This window comes from Nestor notabilis, unplaced genomic scaffold (assembly GCF_000696875.1).
Source record: "Nestor notabilis isolate BGI_N333 unplaced genomic scaffold, ASM69687v1 scaffold2680, whole genome shotgun sequence".
Taxonomy (NCBI): Eukaryota; Metazoa; Chordata; class Aves; order Psittaciformes; family Psittacidae; genus Nestor; species Nestor notabilis.
Window position 1 is genome coordinate 183,777 of NW_009912272.1, and position 22,163 is coordinate 205,939.

General features: G+C 39.3%; 1 protein-coding gene across 1 annotated transcript; it reads right to left on the reverse strand.

The window, feature by feature from the left end:
• Positions 1–578: 578 nt before the first annotated feature.
• Positions 579–20,412, reverse strand: EHD4 (EH-domain containing 4; the record flags this gene model as incomplete). Its single annotated transcript, XM_010018564.1, has 5 exons — positions 579–1,115; positions 3,584–3,748; positions 7,723–8,135; positions 15,848–15,945; positions 20,236–20,412. Coding segments are annotated over 5 exons (1,390 nt in total), but the record flags the coding sequence as incomplete, so codon positions are not given.
• Positions 20,413–22,163: the final 1,751 nt, after the last annotated feature.

Here is a 22,163-nt window from a genome sequence, read left to right on the forward strand (position 1 = left end):
TTAAAACATGTTTGCTCTTATCCTGAGCATTTAAAAGACTCTTACTTTTCTCTTTTTCTAACCCCCTATTAAATAAGAAAAAGAACAAAAATAAAATTTCCTTTTATTATCAGCCTTTTCTTAAACTATAGAGATGCTGACGTTCACTCCATGCCTGAAGTCTCTTTTATCATAGAGAATGCTCCTTGCATAGGCAGGTGAATTTAATATTTAGAGCTTCCTTGTGCTACTTTAAAATAGTTTGGAGAAACATGTGGTTGGTAAGTATTTAGATTTGGTGACAGTCAGTGATTTTTATACATGGTCTTTTCTGCTTTATGGTTGTAGAGGCAGCAAGACATGGAAGCAGGACTACAAAAAACATTTTCACCTTACAACAGATCTATACAAGGCACTTGTGATAAGCATGTCTGAGTGAAGGTCAGCAGGGACAGCTACGTGAATGTTTTTCCTGCTACCGTGCTTCTAATTTCAGTAACTTGTGTGAAATGTGCTGTGAGGTTTAACGATCTAAGCATAATTTCAACATGTATGTTGAAAGACTTCCAAACCCCTCTTCTTTCTTCTCCTTGTATTTTTCACTCTGCTGTCTGGAAAGGCTTCCTGTGAGATGGTGGCACCAGGTGGGAAGGTAGCGTGCCGGGCAGTTCATATCCATCCAGTTTAATCTTGATGAGATGTTTTGCTAATGCAAACTCCTCATCATCCAACATGCCATCACCATCACAGTCTGCAAGTTTCCAGATCTTCCCCAAGACACTGTTGGGTAGTTTTGAAGTCACCATCTCCTTCTTCGCACTAATCCCCGATATTTTGCCATTGATTGGTGACAGAGTGTAGAAAATCTCATCATAAGCAGGTTTATCTTTGGCAACAACCCATTCCTCTTCATCAGCTCCTTCCTTAGCACCTTCTCCATATCCGTGGCCAAAAGGTCCTGCCATGGTGCCATCGAATGCTCCACCATGTACAATCTCTGTGGGCATATTGCTCTCTTCTTGTCTGATCAGGTTCATCAGGGAGGCAATTTTGTTGGCTAGCATGTTATCCACAGCTTCAATTAGCTTTGGCTTCAAAGAATGAAACTTAGTGAAGTCATAATTCTCCAGCAACTCCTGTAAATGACAAAGGTTTCAGTGACAGCAGTTAGAAACATTTCCAATACATTGAAGAGGCTAAAGAATGGGCTTAAGATTAAAATAATCTGTTATCTTTTGAAGCAGTTTCCATAACTGAAACTCCTCTTGAAGTTCTCGAAGCAAAGCTGACACGTATGTACCATACACTCAATATATTCAAACACATTAAGACAATTTTGCAACAGTGTATGGGCTTGTCTATTAAATTACATTTACAAAACAATTTGCAAAGTGGCAATGTATAAAATCATGGCAGTTGATAAATGTTACTGAACAACTTTCCATTTGGTGATTTTCTTCCAAATATCAAAGAAAACGTGCAAGTACATCCTCAGTCCTGCTTGCACTTATGCAATGTTTGAAGTTAAAAATAAATGTAAAAGTTTAGAGGACTGATCTGATTTTATAGATTAAACTTCTTGTTTGTGGTTAGGTCATGAAGTGTCCTTTACCAATAAAGAAAAACTGAGTTGGGATAACATCAGCAGTGTTTTCACAGAAGTGCTGCCAGAACCCATGAAGTCATATGGTCCCTGCCAAGTTTTCATCTTGTACATAACTCTAGTAACCTCAGTGAGATGTTTAGGTGATATGTGCTATTCCAACACAAGCCCAAGCTTGTTTTACAGCTGAGCACTAGAAAATTAAAAATGCTTTAGGCAATTATTAAATGATTTCTACATGCAAAATCCTGATCAGGAAGAGAGTTACAGTGGAAACAAAAACCCCAAACACATGCACACCTGCCCAAACCCTCAAACCTCTCAAAATGGTGTTAAACTGCTTTAATACCATCTACCACCTCAGGGAGCTGCTCCCACAGGTAACAGAACTATAATGATGTGAACCAAAGACACCTGAAGCACAGGCAAGTGGCTTGCTCATGCACACAGAACTTTGGATTTCTTACAGGTTCAAACAATCGTCACTCTGTTCAAGTGACATTTATACAAAATCTTGTGATTTATGGCTGATCAGTTTCAGTTTAAATTTATGATACGAAATAAATCTTAGAAAGCAAAGGTCAAACCTGCTGTCTGTTTTGGCACAGTTTTATTTTCTCACAGTTCTGCTCCTCATTACAGAAGTGACTCTCATGTATACATTTGCTGCCATCTGCTGCTGAGACTTAGTGACACGCACTATTAGTTTGATAAAGTTCTGTTCAAATTCTGTTTCAGTATTCAAACTGACAAGTGATCACCTCTCATTTTGCATCACCAACAGAAGTGGCAAGGGAAGAAAGAACCAACTTTTTCCACAGAACACCCTTAAAAAGCTTAACTCATGAAACCCTTGAACGACCTGCCTATGAAAACCTAGCTGAAGTAGTTCTTGTGCTTCATCTGTAATTTACTGTCTTATGCTAATAACTGATTCCCAAGTTACTTTAGTTCATAAAAAACCCCACTTGTGCATCCCTGTAAGACTGGATTATCAGCCAGTCTTCACTCTTTATGATTAGCAGTATATCACATAAGTTGTCAAAATGATATCCAAGTGTCAATCTGGAAAACACGCTCCATCGCACTCATTCAGCTTCTAAGCTGAATTACCTTCTAATTCAAAGGACATTTAAGAAGCCTATGATCTGAGATCCAAAAGTTGCAAACTGAGGCTTGTGGAATAAAATGAAAACCATTGCTAACACATTAGCTTTTCTTCCCTAGGGTACCCTCTAAACAACTCACCTCAAATCAGAGGACAGAAATAGAAAGGTGAGAAAGTGACAGGACATTGGTATTAAGATTGTATACAGTTTAAAAGAGGAACAAGAGGCAAAAGTAACAATAAGAGTATAAATTGAGAATATTTTTCTCTCTCTCCGTAGAATACAAGCTGAAAAGGACAGGATAAAACTGAAAGACACCATTTTCAGAAGAGATAGGTTGCAAGTTGTACTTTTCAGATAACACATTGTGTTTGTTACTCACTAGCAAATAGTACCAGTAAGAGCAAGAGCAGAGTAGGGTAAAATGTGTAGTATGTGACTAAGGATATCCTCGCCTACACAAATACATGATAGCATAACAGAAGCGATATAAATACCCACATTTAGGATATAAAATAAGAACCAGCTTAACCCATAACTGCCATAATGGCAGCGTCCACTGCCATTTTATTTGCACAAAACCTTTAGTACTACTTGCCATGAGAGATCAAGTATTTACTAAAAGGACCGAGGGCTTTATTCTTATGGCAATTGCTAAAGTCCTATATCAGTGAATGTACACTAAGCAAGTGATCAGGGTTTTTTGTTTCTACACTGCTTCTGAGTCATGCTAACCCCACAACTGACACATGATTGATTATCACTTCAGCTGCTCTATTGCTGAAGACCCTAAACTATATAATGCTGAGATACTATGTCCTACCTTTTGCAATTTGGCAATCCTGGCAGAAAGCTAGTATTGTTTCAGTGAAACTCTAATCTATAATCTTACCTGCATTTTCTTCACTTCAGGGAAGTCTCCTGCTGAGATATGGTATTCCCTTTGCAGCTGGGTGTAGATCTCTGGTAATCTGCTGATCAGTTCCTTCTTCTTGTTCTCTTTTCCGAATACAGAGGGCATTTCTTTTTTCAGATAGCTGATGATATAAGCATGAACCTAAGAAGCAGCAAAACTGAAATCAAGACTACTGTTTATCTACACTTAACATTAATGTTCTTAACCCAGGTCATAAAAAGAAAGTTCCCACAAGCCAGCTCAAGGACAAGGTATTATTAACGACTGTGTCTGGAACTTCACAATTACAAGAACAGTTACCAACTAGCTTTTGCTGCTTTCAGCATTCCTTTTGCAGAGAGAAAGCAAACACATTGAAAAGGAATAGATGCACATTTGCAGTTTAAGGAGAAGCATGGTCCAGCATTCCATCAGTACCAACTGTGAGAGAAAAAACAAGGCCCCAAAACCACATTCTGACATGACATGCACGGATCATACAGAGCACCAGCCATACTTGTCCATCTGTCTCAGTGGCAGAGATTCATAACTCCATTTGCTTCACCAATTATTGTGGGAAGCAATGGGATAATGCCTCAGGTAATCCAAGCATGCTAAATCAACGGCTATCTAATTGAGTGACACTGCATTCCTACCTATTTATTCCCAGAGAATAGAGTACCTATAGTCTTTATATATGCATCCACCAGAGGATGACAGAGCAGTCAGTATACTGTAAAACAGCATGCCATGGCTGCCCTGTGAAGCCTTGGGGAGAAAAGCAGAGCCTTTTGAGCATATAAAGACATTAATTTAGGATGACAAGCTCTAAAACACATAGATACTTGCAGAGCTCTTAAGAGTTTCCTATCCGCCGTGACCAAGTTAGCCCAGCGCTGCCATCAAGACATCCATCTTGCCCAAGCACACTCCTTCTACCCTTACCCTGAACCATTAATCTCTTCCCCTTCACCACCCTCCCCACCACCTTTCACCACCAAAAGGATCTGCTTGGCCACACAGTGAGTGATCTGGTCTGGGACAGACAGAGTGGTTGCACTTCTTAACTGAGGCGAATTCACTTATCCAGTTCATTGTGCGGACACTGATATTCTGTGCACAAGAGGGAAGTGCCATGGCAGCCTGATTTTATCAGCAATGCACACCTATCACAACTTAATGTCATCAACTGCTTTCCTACGTTCTAACTTGGCCAGGACCACTGAAGTGAAATGACCTCCACAAGACAAATCGTTATGAAACTCGGGTCTGATGGAGCTGTTCCCAAAACAGAAGTTACTTAGAATTTTCACACTGAATACATTAGAAAATAAGAATGTCTACTGAAGTGCTGAGCAGTAAAAGGCTGAAACGTTGAAGACCAGGGGAAGACAGACTACCACAAAAAAGCATCAGTAGAAAAAAAAGTGATTACATACATGTGGTGGAAGTATAATACTTAATACCTATCAAATCATTACAGAATGTGCCTTAAAGTATTCTGTACAAATCTTACATAATCTGTACAGGGGTAGTGCTCTCCCATTCTTTTCCTTGCTTATTTAGGAGGCTTACTGGAAACTGGAGAAAAAAAAAAAAAAATCTCTGTTTTCAAAGAAAAAATGGTGTAACCTGTTTTTATTTGCATGTCTTAAGACCACAACTTTCACACAACATCACTTCCTCATGTCTGAAAAGAGTGCATGCATTTTAATTGCAGATAAATTTAAATTCTTACCGAGGATAAAAAATAAACAGCATGAAGAAGCGGGGTTTCTGCATAAACCCATGAAATTTTCTAATAGGGTAGATACGAGTATTTCTTCAGAATGACAAGAACTGATTCAGCAAATATCTTTCTAAGAGAGTTTATAAATAACTAAGTAATTTTATGGATCATATGTTTAAAAAATACTTCTAGAAAAAACAGAACTATATATATATAGTTCACAAGCACTAAGAGTTTCACATGTGTATGCTAAGTGGTCTAAGGTCTGCCAGAATACACATGTGTTTCTTGTAGATAAGGACAGTTCCCGTCTTCAAAATGGGACAGTGAGTCACAGGACTTAAGAAAAAAAGCCCAAATTTGACAGCAAGTTAAGAGCTTGTGTTTGGTTTTTTGGTTACTGAATATGTTTTAGAAAAGATTAAGAACAGAGCAGCATAGAAATAGGAGGAAAAAAACCCTGATACAATGCTGTAAAAAGTGATTTATGAGTGCCTGTACTTGAAGTTCCATTTGGAAGACAGAAAGCCAACACTGGGAAGATGACATTGCTGCTTTCCTGCAGATAAACAGTGTATTCCCCTTCCATAGCTGTCTAGTCAGCATGTCCTATGAACTGTGTATTTTGTATTCACCTTTATCCATTTTTATTTTACATTACAAAGAAACACCTAAAGATGATCCATCTGACACTTTTCCACCTCAAAAATGATTGTAACAATTGAAAGCAAAAAGCTGCCAACAACATCCACAAAATTGATTGAGATCATAGCAACTTGTCACAAAATATCATCAGGAACAGAATTTGAAATGGAATTTTCAAGGAAGGAGCTGCCTTTAGGAGCATGCCCTAAAGCTCAGGCCACAAAAAACCCCAAACCCAGACCACCTTTGAGCATACCATTACATTCAGAGAGTTAATTAAGCCAACATAAGAAGTGGGTATATGCCACCAGACAACTATTCTTATACCAGTGTAAGTGCAAGTCCTCTTTATTTTTCCATAGAAGTCCACATGAAAGTATGTTCCAAGACAACTTTGACTCAAATTACATTCTCTTTGATAACTGCATAGGAAATTAGTACTTCTTTCTAGTACTGCCAGCTTTCTCCCTAAGTATTTCTGAGGTTAGTTTTCCTTCTGTTCCAGTTTTCCAAATGACAAATTGTAATTCTTGAATCATCAATTTCCATTTCATTTTTGAGCTTTTCAAAACAACAAGAAGCTTGGCAGTGCTTTTAACTATTATTCTAACAGCAGTTGCCGTGCTACAATGAAAGAAACTGCAGAATCAGAGAAAGAGGTTAAGAAATATTTCAGACTGCAACCAAGGCTTATTCTCGTCAGGTTGTGAGAAGAAAGGACAGATGAAGTTAGCACTGTTAAGCAGGGATTCTGAAGGTTAATGTAAAATACAACCAGAAGGTTTTACAAATAGGTATTTAAAACTTAGTGCTAATTCACAAAGCATTAATGTTACATCCACGCATTCATCAAAGATAACTAGAGATCTATAAAAAAAAAAAACCCAAACCAAAACAACCAGCTGTAGACAAGTGTTGTCACACACAGCTTGCCCGTGCATACCAGGTAGTGACTGTAATTTGCACACAAGGCACGTACTCCTCCAGAGCTGAAAACAGGCAGAATGGTGACAGGGGCTACCTACAGTGGGGCACAGAACTCAGATTCCTGGATAAAGAGAGATGGGTTTTCCTGGATATGATGACAAAAAGTCTCCATCACCAAGTATCTCTGACAGGGAATGAAGAACATATGATCTCAGAGGCTCAAGAGTTTCAAGCTAATGCACAAGCACTTCTCCAATTAATCAGTATCTGTGCTTCACCAAGAGTGAGGCTTTTAATCAGTCTTGTATTCTAGGGTATAACATAACATGTGTTTAATCAAAGTGTTTTCCTCAGCAGCTGATTGACAGTATGCATTAAGGCATTAATAAACAAAAAAAGCACATGGAAGGTTGCATGTGAATAGTTTTGGTTGTGGGTTTTTGCCTCCCTTTTCTCTCTCTCTTTTTAAAACAGTGTTCTCTACATTACCAGCTATTGCTAAAAACGAAGTGGTTTGTCTCCAAAAATTAAGATTATCTCACTGCATAATATTAAAAAAAATAATTAAAAAATAAATAGCAGTCCCCTACCAAGAAAAACATAGCTTTAATGGCCCAAAATAATCAAATCCCTTCTCTAAAGTTAGGGAGACATCCCAATATAAGTCTTGATATCCTCCTACTTGTTTCTATATCCCAAGTGGCTACCTCTTCCACTTGCTGAAAACACACAGTTTATAGGTAGAGAAAGACTGGGAAGGGTGAGAAAGGACACACTGAAAGGGACAGAAGAGACTCCTCATTCAATTAATTTAGGGCTTTTTATCTTTTCTTACCTTTGCAAGTCTTGCCCTCTTAATGAGATCATTGAGTTTGCGCACAGCAGCCTTCTGCGGGAGACCCTGGATATCCTTGAAGAGATCCTGTGCCTCAGCTTCAAAGAGTCTTCGATTCTCTGTGTTTCGGAGAGGATTGGACCAGAAGGAGCCAATGTAGACTCGCAGCACCTCTGGAGTGTTGATCACCTTGCCCAAGGACCACATGAGTGCACCATAGACCCTCATCAGCTGCTGTGTGTCCACTTGGTCAGCCTTATTAAGCACCACTCGAATCTTGTCATCCTGGCCCCTGAATGACTTAATAGCCTCTGAAAACTCATCGGATATGTCCAGCTTATGGGCATCAAAAAGGAGAATGATGCGATCGACCCTCTCGGCAAACCACTGGAGGACTTGGCAGAAGTCGTAGCCTGAAGGAAGAATACACTATTACAGTCCTTGCTATTCAGAAAAGCAAGTCTTGGAGAATGTAGGGCTAGGGATAGAGAAGAAGGGGATCACACCATCACATGGGGGAAAAAGAAGAGATGGACCACCTGGAGGAGAGCATCTGTGGACAACGCCCTTCCCTCAACCTTACCATCCATCTCTTATGTCACTATCTTCTGTGCTGCTGTGAGTTACCATCTCACACGTTTGCTTCTTCCCAGGAGCACTGGCTTCAGCACAGCACCCAAGCCAAGCAGGTCTGTGGGGCTTTTATCAGAAGCTCTCTTCATTGCTGTTAATACTGGCCACTTTGGTAGCACTGCCTATCTGTACTAACAAGGAAAACAGTGCAGGTGCAGCACTCCAGAGTAAGTCAGTATCTGAAAATATTTGGATTTTAAAACCACTTCCAAACTCTCCCCTTCTTGCATTGCAACACTTGCTGTTATTTCTGCCACAGCAGACCCAGAGATAAAATTTACAAGTAATGTGCCTGTGTCGCTGATGGCTTTGGAGATGTGACAGATTACAGAGCATGAGCAGTGACCATTCTGATCATCTGAAACTTCTTGATGTTCTGAAGAAAAGCCTATTCTTAGCACTTGTCTGAATGCTTTTATAAGTGCAGCTGGTGTCTAATCCACACAACAAACAGTATTCAGGAGCTGCTTATTCAGAAGTGACACATCTAATCTGCAGAGAGTCACCACAAGTGATGTGGCATTGGGCTTGGCATGATGTGACTCAGCTTGTTTGAGTAAGGAACAGCAAGGTATGAACTCAGAGCCAACATTCCACCCCTCCTATTGCTCTTGGAAACAAACCAGAGGTAAAAGAGGGCGCAGCCAAAATGCAAGGACTGATGTAAAGTAACCCAAACAGAATTAATGGGTTTCCTCCCAGGAGAATATACTCAAATGCTAACAGCAAAGAAAGTTCAGTTATCACCAGCAAGCCCCCCCAGGGTGTCTTGGGTCATGTCCCAGCTGTGCAAGATAAGCCTTTAAGTCTCCAATCTCCCAGCCAAGAAAACCCGCTTAGACTACTCATACATGAGCCAATTATTCAACACTTACATACCTGGTCCAGATACAAGCAGAAGACTTCACCTCTCCTCATTCTCCCTAGCATCTTTTAAAGAGCATACGTAAAAGTATATATACAGGGACACTGTAAAGTTGCTTAGCTTTTCTTAAAACAATTCAGTCATCACACCTTCAGGCTGTTGGCCTTTATCAGGGATCCCAGAAGCATTTCAGCTTCCTTTGCTTTCCAGTAGAACTGGCTAGGGCCAACAGCAAGAAACGCAGACTTACCCAAAAGTAATAGGAAAAAATGGTGAACTCCAGATTCATCATGGAGCATACTTGGGGATGTTTAGCAATAAAGAAAAGAACACAGGCTTCAATCTCTTGTTTAAAAATTACAAATAGAATATTAAATGAAATCTAGAAATTCTAGTTAAAAGAAAGAAAATGTCCCTAGTTACTTGTGTTCCCTGCCTCTCCTCCCCCCAAAACAAAGATATCGTAAAACTTCACTAAAAATCCAGCACAAAAATGTCAAACCAACAGGAGAGGGCTATGTTAAAAAGGTACTATTACGATCCAAAAGGATGCAGGTCGGACTCATTAACTGTCTATACAAAAAAAAAAAAAAAAAAAAAAAACAAAGCCAACATAATCTTTCCCATTAAAAGGATTACTTTGTAAGGAATGCAAAATCTGGCCCCTTTCCAGATAATGCTGCTCTGATGCTTTAACACATTCTTCCTTGTGACCAGTTCCTGAAGGGGTGAAGGCAACATGGAGCATGGAAGAAAGCTGCACAAAAAGCTGGAAGAGAACTCTTCTTACTTTATACTAACAGTCTAATCAAAAGCAGTGTGAATAATTTATCTTCATAAAAACAGCAGGAAAGGGAGAAGTGATATCTTGAATGTCATTTGTATATCACAATATATTTGCAACAGTGCACAAATCTGAGCTGTGCAATAACCTGTTCTGATTTCACTCACATAGAAGAAAATATGCTTGAAATAAAATACATAAAGTTGCAAAATGAAGCAAGTTTAATCCTGTTAAGTTTTCCACAAATTGATAGGCGAGAATGTGACTTATAAGGCTGGTTAAATAAATATAAACTCCCACCATGTTTGATGGATTTTGAACTGTAAAAAACCAATTGTACAGTCAGCAAGTGTATGTTAACTAGCAATAAACTTATTTAAAATGTGAATTAAATATTAATGAAGCATTTGCTTTGAGAAAGAGAAGTCCACTTGTTGAAAATGGGTAAGAAAAAGACCTTATTAAAAAAAAGAAAAACATCTATTCATTTTAATGAAAATGTCATTAGAAGTGAACCCATTTTATATACAGATTCAGTAGTTACACATTAGAGTATATCTAAACTACAGAGAAGTGATATATGGTTAAATATTTCAGGACTGAGACACAATGCATTTAGGATCCTGTCACATACAGTACATGTGTGTGGGGCTTTCAAAGTTGAGCAGTACTAGGTCAACACTGATATAGTTTGGAAAACTTGACAAAAAAAAACTGGTGTTGATATTTCTCAGCCTCTTGCTGAGAAACATGGCTGTTTCTTCAAAGGTTTTCTCCCAATGGCTGATGTCACAGCAATTATATCCAGCCTGAGGATCTATGTCACACCAGGTACAACACTGACTTGCAGAAGCATACCAGAAAGTCTCAAGTCACCCTCGTACACAGCTAAAGGACAGAGGAAAGCAGCAATCCACAAGCAGCACTGCAGAGCTGTTGAGCTTGTCCCAAGCTGCAGAGGGGGAGTGAGCTGGTGCCTCTGACACAGGCACAACTGTTGGGCATCAATAACAGCCTGAGCAGAAACCACAGAGGAGAATAAAATGAAACAATGTGGAAGAGACGAAAATACTGGAGAGAAACTGCACGTGGTTACCAGCCCTGGAAACACTGATAAGAGGAACGATCATGAGCTCTCCTGTGTCACCAGCACAGGGCAAAGTACCAGCCCTGTGCATGACAGCCACCGGCATGTGACAGGTAGAGGTGTACAACTGTGCAGGATGAGTGTGGGCCAATTTTCTGCACCAGTTAGCAATAAAGATTTAAACAAATGGTAGGTTTCCCTTGGGGGTCCAACGTAAATGATTTCTGACTTGCCCATATACCATTTCCAAAAGCTTCTGCAATTCAGTAAACAATTAGGGAAGCTCGACGGGCTCCACCCATCCTGTCTGAGCACAGACAAGCAGTGTCCAGTTCTTCCACCCCTGGGGCCAGCACTACTGGCACAGCAGAAGAGAGGCAGCTCTCAGATGAGTGCAGTCATCAGGAGGCCCCAGTCTCTAAACAATACCCAGTTACCAGATGAACCACAGGCGGGCAGAATACTGCAGTGATCTCACCTGCTGTTTCTGCTTAAGTACCACACAACCAAGACTACAACACACAATTTACATGTGGACAAACGCAGCCTTTCCCCCATGCCCAAACTGCTGTTCTTCTAATGCTTTGTCACAGGTTAGCACCTAGATTTCCCAGTCTTTCAAACATAACTCAGTCCCACACAGGAAGATGCACTTTTGCTGTCCAGGGTGGAAGATTCCAGGTATGTTAATGAAAGCCTGTCTCAATCCAGCACTCCTGGGTAGCACTCTTACTGCACTTGTGTTGGTGGATTAATCCTAAGGAGAATGTACAGTGTCTCAATGCAAGGGAAAGCCTGACACAATGCTGCAGCTATATCCCATCACCTTACTTAATCCATAACTGCATTTTCACAAGCCAGCTTGAACTGAGAAGATTATTTGTGTTTAAGTAATTCCAGTTCTAAAAATGCAAGCTAACCAATACCCTCCATGTTCCTCTGAGCTCTTTCCTCATACTATTTGAAACCCTTGCCTTCATGTCACTCAATCATGAACCAGACTCCTCCTCCCTTTCTAAAAGCAGTTCCTCCCTACACCCTGCTAGATGTTTCTTCTCCTTCTCTCTTTACACTCATTGTTCCTTCTAAATCTTACAGATAATACGCACATTTCTGCCTGACATGGGCTTTGTGAACGTCACCCATGATGCTTCTGTAGCATCACGGGTGACATTCACTGGGATGAGCATTGTCTGGCTGCGGACAATGCTGGCACAGGTCTGCACAATCTCCTGCAGCCACTTACGCAGCCCCTGAACTGACAGGCAGGAAGCTTCTGGCACATCCTCCTGACAACAACAGAAGCGGGAAAGGTGTGCCAAGAGACACAGTGTTGAATGTTGCACCCTGTGTATATTTTTGACCCTTCAGAAAGCGATCAGCTCCTTCATCCATGGCCTGGATGCTTTCCAGAGTTATAAATAAAACATGCTGGGAAATAGCGCATATCCTGCATTTTCACATCATCCCTTTACTGTTTTCCTGCTTTTAAAAACTGAAAGTTAACATTTGATTCCTTTCTTGGTCTCAGGAGGCTCACAAGATGGTGAAAAAAACACTGACAGCGAAGAGTGAAGGTTTTACACTGAGGTTCTGTGATATTATTCTTCCATCAAACATATTAAAACATCACCAGTAAGAAAAGTTGCTGCTCAGCAATGTTAGAAACAAACTAAACTTCTAGAAAGGTAATTTAAAGCCTCAGATATGAACAGACACCAATAATGTGCAGAATAGAAACACTTAATCTAAGGTGTTACTAAATGCCATATTTCATGACAAAAACAAAAAAATCTAATCTTGTATATATTATTTAGAAAACAGCAGCAAGATTAATAAGGAAAAAAACCAAACAAAATCAACCAAAACACAAACAAAACCACAAGAGAGAAATAGAAAGAAATTAAAAGCTTAAAAAGAAAAAAATTGAAGCATAAGATTTTGAAGCACAAGATTGTGAATCAGCACAATTCTGAAAAAAATTCTTAAGAATCACCCTTTAAATTTAGAGCTTTCCTGGCAAGCACATTTTCTGTGTTTAAGTCTGTAATCACCTTCTTAGTGAAATGAAACGGCAGTTCCCATAATGAAGCATCCCAGCTGCAACCTTTACCACTGAGAAGCAGCCAGTGAATTTAAGGGGTAACAACACACATTCTTGTAGGAAAAAAAGCTTTGTTGGCCTCAAGGTGCACAAACAGAACCTTCTGTGACAGAGGCACATTTAGGGGCAGCATAAAATATCTTGTAGAATCCTGCTTACATTTGCACACAGTCGTTTCAAGTGTAATCTAAGCAACTCAAACTTCAAAACACGCTAAATTAGACTTGCAGCATAAATATGTTGAAGTCAGCCTGACTCCTTCAGGAAGCAGGTTAAACAGGCCTTGCTGCATGCAGCACCACAGGATGAGTTGAGTGTGTATTCCACAAAACCACCTGGAAACTGCGTAAGTAGTCCAAAAATCATATACAGGAAATTCATCTGACTATGCAGTATTTCAGACATGGGCGAGCACAGTATTGCCTAATCATATAAGCATGCAATATCTGCATGCAGTAAGTCTATATACTCCATGTATGCTGATGTCTAAGTATATGAAGCTTTAAACCTTGGCAGCAGTTGCCTTGCAAACGTGGGGAACAGAGAACCGTGCTCTAAAGCTAACCCCCCAAAACCTTATTTATGGTCCAGCCACACTGGTAAAAGCTAAACCACACTTGCAATAAAAGAACTGTGCGAAGTTACATATTCAAGACAACCCTTAGCACACTTAAATGATCATGAAATCTAGTCAAGTTAAAGCCTGTGAAACAGGTAAGAGTTTGAGGTTATTGCTGAGCACTGTCAACTTAGGTGAAAGTCTGACATACCAAAGGGCAGGCCAGCTAGGCCACAAAAACACTTGATAAGGCACACACAGTCAAGAAACAGAGTTTCAGAACAATAAAGGAACAAGAGTCATATGTTTAGTAAAGCTTAAAGAGCAATTCTAGATGGCAGTGAAGAGCCATGGTCCTTTAAGCAACTACCAGTGAAACAAGCTGGAGTGAAACACAACTCTGTCCCACACATGCAGTCGGGGACATACACAGCAATCCCTAATTGTGTTCAGTTTTGTCACGCAACTGGTCACTTTTCCAGTGGCGTATTAATACAATGTTCTAGTTTTCTGCTTATTCACTTCCATACTGCTATGAAAGTGGCAACAGGTACTTGAATGCTGCCAAGCATCATTTTTCCTTGATTTAACAAGCAGAGAGGGAGAAAGATGTGCCTAATTTTTCTTGTTGGAATTAAAAAGGGAGCTAGAATCCACAACAGACAAGCACAAGTAGGAAACTTAAGACCATCTTTGATTTTACCAGACTTTCTGTGTAAACAGAGACTTAAACATTTTGTGGACATCTTATGAGAAGATTTTTCAGGATTAAAGATCTTTAGTTATATACTTGGTTATTTCCACCTAGAAAAAAAAGTGCCAAAATGCAGTATTCGTTTTATTTATCTGAGTTCATAGTATTTAAGCCTTTGTTTGCTCAGATATAGGCCACTCATGCTGTTCATCTCTACTAATTCACCAATATATCACACATAGGAAAACACAGCTCTCTCCCCAAGATTAATGCTTTATGAATAATAAAGACGACAAAACCCTTACATTCTGTCACTGAACAAAGAATCCAGAAACATCTAGTAGACTGATTTACTAAGCAAGAATAGTTTAGATTGGAGTCCTAAGGATTTAGTATCTTACTCTGTCAGTGTAATGGAAAGACAAGACTATGGTTGCATAGCTTGTATGTATATGGTTGCATAGCTTCTATATATTGTACTTATTCCAGGATTGCCTCAAAAAAATCACAGGTGTGATATGTTAAAGAACTGATTATTTTCCCTTCCCACAGACATGAAACACACAAGTTTCCATTTCTTAAGCAAAGGTCTGAAAATGGAGGGCAGCATAAGCCACACACTGGATCACTGTCATTTACAACTCCACAGAAAGCTGACATGCACTTCCATGCAGCTGAAGGAAACAAGGAAGAAAGTTATTTACATTATGTGTTTTTGTTTTAGGAGTTTCTCAGAGACAGGATGATTTTTTAAACAGCATGTTAAAAATAGGGTTCAGTTCTTTACAGAATTTTTATTAAAAATATGCTCATTCCCTCTTCTTGCTGCTACCTTAATGCGTCCAACTGAAAATTGTATTACAGTATGGCTGAGCAACCTTAAGAAGCAACACTAGCAACTGTGCCTACAATAAAAGCACCTTATCTATAGCCCAACCCCCTCAGTTACTAAACATAACCAGCTTGAAGAGCTATAGGTATTATGAAACATTCATGACTCATGAACTCTACGTTCATAAACTTCCACAGTATATATGAGTCTATTATTACTTTGTGGAATTCTACATTCATGAACTTCCATAGTATATATGAGTCTATTATTACTTTGTGGAAAGCAATTAAAATGATGGAAATAAGGCTTTTTCTCAGAGTGTCAAAGCACTAATCAGTCAACAGACCACAGCCACTTGCAGCCATAGCAGCAGGATGATAGAAATCCCAACCCCTCCAGTTTCCAAGCGGAAAAGTTCCAAACCCTACATCCAGCCTTAAACTTGGGTTTAATAGGCGCTGTAGTAAGATAGTTTGGGACACACCACCACTCAATACCACTAAAACAGGTCCTCAGCAGATGAGGATGATGACTTGTCCAGTGTTATTTTCAATCCCTGCAACTCACCTCTGCTGATGCGCTGCTTCTCTCCAGAAAGAATGCCAGGACTGTCGATGATACTGATGCTCTTCAGTACCTGGTTAGGTAACTGAGAACACATGAACCTGCAAGAAAGGAGAAGGGGAGGAAAGAAGTAGATATTAACAACAGATGGAGCTTGGGGATAGATTGTCCCTTGAGAGCTCCCCTTTATGCATCTGCTTTTAGAAAGATTCAAGTGATATTTAAAAAATAATAACTTCTGAAGTCCTAATGAACCCCTATGTCTGGCAGCTGTACATGTGTAAGAAAACAAAATGTAAACAGAGAACTTCTCATAAAAGAGAAAACACAGGAAAACCTTGTAAAAACTATGTCTGAGTGCTGACAGAATTCCAAATTTTGCAAGAGCTGATGACATTGGCCATATATACAACATTAATAAAAAGACTCCATAAAACAAACATTTTGCTGTGACCAAAATTACTACACACAAGAAAGAATTCCTCATCTACTCCAACTTTTGCCCAAATTCAAAGAGATTTAAAAGAAAAAGGAAGTAGGCAGAAAAGCCTTACTGACAATACGGGCAAGGGGATTGGAACCAGGCAATCTTTAAGGTCCCTTCCAATCAAAACCATTTTCTGACTTTATGAATATGTTTATATTTCAGTGACTGGCAAGTCACCCTCTCACCTGCTCTGGCAGTGTTTGAATGGTCCATCTCTTAACCCACCACCTTTCCCTAGGTGGAGCCTGTGGAGGACTGAAAACGCTGTTTCTCCCACAACCCTAGCCAAAGCTTTCACATTGCCAGAACCAGAGTTCAAATTACATACAGCATGCTCTATAAACAATAACCTCCTGCCTCTTTGGAGACAAATTCAATGGTGGTATTATGAAAAATAAATAATTCACAAGGCCTCCAAGAGTCATGCAGAACATTGTGTGTGTTAAACGCAAACTACTGTGATGCTTCTGGCGTAGTTGATGATTGAAGAATTTCACCTCCCTTCATCATAAACTGCCTTTAAGAGATTTGCATAAGAGTTTAATCTTCTTATCGGGCAGCAGCTGAAGACTGTACTAACAAGCACACAACATAACCTACCCTCCTCCTGTGAAGCTGCCCAGAGGCAGCCCAGCACAGGATCAAGTTGCAGGCGCAGGCTGTAAGAAGCCATGCATTAACCCATCGCTTTAGAAAGCACACTGCCTCAGTGGTATCACAGACAGCAAACCTTAACTGTGCCAAGGTCAAGCAAGAACTTTAAGACCAAAGATAATGTGAGTTAGGCAGAATTCTTGCAAGTATGAGGTACAAAATGTAAGAGACATCAGTTTGGAAGCTATTGTTGGATAGGTCACAATGCAGATAATTTAAAGGAAATCAGGAAGAAAAAGAAACATCCTTACACCTCGATTCACCTTGTTTTTTGGGTGACCTTGTAGTCACAAGTCTGTAACAAAAGCACACAGCATCCCTTCTTGGGTACAACAGAAACAGCAGCATCAGCTATACCTCTCCCTGAAATTCAAGAGGGAGTAAGGAAACAACAGCCATCTCGGCCTGATAAAACCTTAGGGTATGTAAACAGCACTAGCCTTTTTGGTTTTGTTTCTGGTTTGGGTTTGATTTTGTTTCTTTTTAGTGAACTACCAGGTATAGAACATACTATATATCTGAAGCAAACTCTTCCACTAAGGCTAATTTTCTACTAATTTAAGCGATGCTTTTGAATGAGCAGTGAGGTATTATGCAATAAAACAACTTCTTTTTTAACTTTCCTAAACCTAAAGGAGACACTTGTTATAGCAAACACATTTTGTGGAAACATAGTGGATATGCATAAGCCACAGAGAGAATACATTTCACTGTATCAACCGTGACAAAAAAAATACATCACTAATATGCACAATATGAAGTAGTTTTCATAAATTTCAAAGTGTGAAGACTGAATTTTCATATATATAAATATTTAACCACTTTATTTCAACTTTAGAAAGCTTGTTTAGTATCACTGAGATGTTTCTAGACCTTTCTTATGGGAAGATGAGCACTATTATTTCAGCTGAACAATGCAGCAGTATTTTGACATAGGCATTACCCAGAATGGGGCAGCTGGAAAAGGCTGTGCAAGAAAACAGAGGACAACAGGTTTCAGATGTAAGGACACTGCAGTCTTCACAGCAGTCATTAGTGGCAAGAGGAGAAATAAAGTATATAGGAAAAGGATATGAAACAAAAAGATAAACTTGGAATTAATTGTCTGACTTTTAGAATATAGCCATAATCTAAAGAAAACAAATGGGTTAAAATTCTTACATCAAATTCATATTTCAGACAACTTAAAACTGTAATGCTATTTGTATTTGAATATGTCTTTCCAACACCGAAACTTGTCTCTGAATCATTGCTTCTTACATGACCTGTATGTTAAGTGCTGCATCATAAAAAGCAAACTACGTACTCTCTACCTAATGAAAACAGGCATTCATAAAAAAATGCATTACATAGTTGTGTGAATGAGATGACTGTAACTGCTTATGACACATTAGATCTTTGACACTGTTGTATTATAAAACTATTGTTAAGGAAAACTAGCAGTATTAGACTATCCTTGCAAAAAGAAGTTACATTACTTACACTCCTTTTTGTGTCCATTCAGATACCCATTAGAATAGCACAGGACCGTGCACTTCTTCTCAGCAGCAGCCATTTACTTCCTGAACATCTGGCATGCTGCAATATTCTTTTCTCACTTACTTCAACCTGCACCCAAGGGCACACTACGTCCTGCCTCCATCACCTTCACCCACAGCTTTCTTTAGAAGTACCCAGGAGAAATAAAGAAACAAATTCCTCCATTTAGAAGCCTTATGGAGACCTCTATCACAAGCAGTGAGACACAGGGGGAAATAAGAAGGGGTCATGGAAAAAAGAGGTAATATCAATGAATTAATGCAGCTAATTAGTAAGTACCAGCCTTGATTGTGCTACTGTGTTCCTGTTTGGTTTTAGTTTCTCCATTACCTCAGTCACTGTTTCCTTTCATGTTACATTCAGATAAGAAAGGCACTTAACTTCGCAGCCTAAGTGTCCATAGCCTTCAGTTCTTCTATAAAGCAAAACACTAGGATTGGGAAATAGTTTTAAAAACCAAAAGTGGGGGTAAGTGGGGTGTGTAGAGAAGAATCTATTAAGACTGTAGTGAGAAATGTAATATTGGGTATAAATGATTGTCAGCAATGGCAAGTGAGAGAAGGAAAAGTAAAATTATGATTGCAGGTAAGAACAGGGAGAAGTTATTCAAAGATACTGAACTGAAGGCTAAGACATTTTCAACTAGGTGAAGAAGGAAAAAGAAAGGAATTGCCAACTCTTGAAATCAGCAATATGATCAGAGTGGCAGACTGAGGGTGATACTAAGGCCATGTAAGCACATAGATCTCCACTGCAAAGCTGAGGAGCAAATATGACTATTGGAGAAGATAAGGTTGCCCACAGTAGTATAACAGTATCACAGCCACCAAAAGAACTGGAATAATTTAGTCAGTTACTTTGAATGTACATCTTTTTAGCTAGCAAATAATGTCTTGCATAGGATTCAGAACCTGACACAACTAGCTGTATAGACGATTTAGCCAAAAAATTATGTGTATACCGTTCATCCAAACCAACACATAGCATTATTAGATGTTCTGTGCAAATATTTGACTATTGTGCAACTTACTATTTACAGTATAATTACATTAATTTTTCATATAAAGCACAATGGTGGGGAAAGGGAGAAACAGAACAGTGATCTGGAGGACAGGACTTATCCAACAATCTTACAGAAGGGGGTCTTGGACCACAAAATTATTATTTTTAATGGGAGTTGGCTGCAGCTTCCCATAGCACATATTCTTACCACTCTGCAAAGTGATAGCTAAGCCAACTATAAGCAGCTATAAACTTTCTCTTGTGAATAAGCACAGCAAGAGATAAGACCGTACATGACGAACTTTTAACACGTATGCCAGCATTTATCAGCCAAACAGGAAAGTTTATTGTTAAAGGAGAACCAATTTAGATTAGCCGGCTTAAAAAGCTAGGCCTCCATGTCAAGTTACCATCAAATACAGGAAGAAAACAAGGCGATTGCTCACACAATATGAGCAAAGTTATTAATAACTTTTAACTGGAAATATTTAGCCTGCTACTTAAGTTACCTATGGCAATATCCACAGCCCCTAAACAAGTCCTCCCTGTTTTGCGAATACACAGCAGCCACCCAGAAGCTAATGCTACCATCCTGGTCTATGGGACTGCTTGAAGACCAGCTAGTCAAAATTAAACACTTAACAGCTTGAATGTGTACTTATCCAGAAGGCATACACAAATTAAAAGACAGCAAGCAAACAGATCTCACCTGTTCAGGAAAGCATTTCCAAAGCGGCTGAGTTTGCGGAATGGCTTCTTAGGATCAACAACTAGGGCATTTCCAGGAACATTTCCTTCTGAATCTCCATACATCACAGCAATAAAAGAATCTGTAGTAGGCTCTGGACCAATCCGCATGCCTGGAAAGTCTTGTTCGAGCAGGTATCTAGAGATGGAGAATACATTAAATAACAGAATGAATGACTGGGAACTATGGCAAAAGCAAATACCTATAAATCACTTGAAAATTCCTAAGCATGTACACACTCTAGAATAATCAAATTATATTTTTCTTGCATTCCATTATTTCTATTAATTAGAGAGAAAGAAAACCAAACCAAAACAAAACCAACTGAATTCCAGGGTTTCCACAATGACTAGGTAAAATGATAAAGTAAATCCCTTTACAAAACCAGGCTGAAAAGTAGTCCCCTCAACCGCAGGACCTGAACAATTCACATGGATGCTTCTACCAATAATCCCAGTGCTGTAGGTTACACTACAAGACATTGCTCCTTCTGTGTGTGTTTTCAAGCCTAAACAAGTGCTGCTGCTACTAAAAGGGAGTGGTTTGACATAGCACATAAGCAGCATTAGTTTGCTGACAGATGTAACCCTTCAATAAACTCAGTAGGATTTTAACAACTTTAACTCACCTTACCACAGGCAGCAATATAACAGTTACGAGGCAATAGTAAAATCTGTGTGGGAGTGAGGAAAGGATTCTTTTGCTTTTGACCCATGTATCAAAAAGGAATTATTAACTAAGACCTGCAGAACTTGAGGCCTAATGGTACATACTTCTGAGAGGCATCAGGCAGCACTGTACCAACAGAAAACATCTTGCATCTCCTGTGAGTAGTCCACAAAGAGATGTAGACAAGGCGTACTCAAAGGCCCAAGTCTGATACACCAAGTCTTGACTTTCTGGGCAACAAGGTCTCAAACAAAGGATATGCATGTTTAAATGCTGAAACCTAATGGAACTGGAGCATGTATTCACAGAAAAAGCTTGCCTTCATCCCTTCCTGGATGTCAAGTGAGAAGCAAGAGAGCCTCAAGCCTCCATCTTACAATGTTCCTCTAGTCTATGTTATGACAACTGTCACTTTTCAAGAACTGAAGCTAACAACCCATCTTAACATCAAAGCATGAGTGCTGTTGTCCTCATTCACAACAGCACCATCACGAAAATACTTACTTCAAGGCTAAGACTAAAATGTTTCCAAGCATGCTGTAATGACATGACAGGAACATTAGAATTCTCCAATCGAGTCATCTCGTACTTATTAATTCCATTGGTTCAAAGTTATCCTGGAGTTCTTAAAATAAACCCACAATTCTAACCACCAATAATTTAACTTTACATAATCAAAGCTGCATTTAAGCAAGAATTCTTCTACAGGCACAGGTGATGGTCCTACATCTAATGACAGCACTGGTTAGGTTTGAGCACATCTATATTAACAACAGTCTTCGAATAATAGGTTTGTGCTGGCTCTTAATCCAACAGCCCCATGCCTGTTCTGCTATGATTTCATAATTCAATATTGATTTGAGAGGACTTGCAGGCTGCTTTTGCTGAAAAAAACAAAACCAAAAAACAAACCAAAAACAATTTACAAGGTGTCTGTACTTGCTGAATAATCTGTTTGTCTTTAAATTCCATTCACAGACTTCGTAGATCAGTGCACAGAAGCTGAATTTAAGGAACTAAACATACACTACACATTCCAAAGACCGTTTTCCACTAGCATTACCAAACTGGCTCAAATCAGCTCAAACTGTGACATGGGAGGCTCAAAGCATAGACGGGGTATTTACATGGTATTTCCTGCAGCTTTCTGCTTCCAAACAAATCAAGAAAAAATATAAATAAATGCCAATGCTGAAGTCTGTGGGAAAGAAGGAACAGAA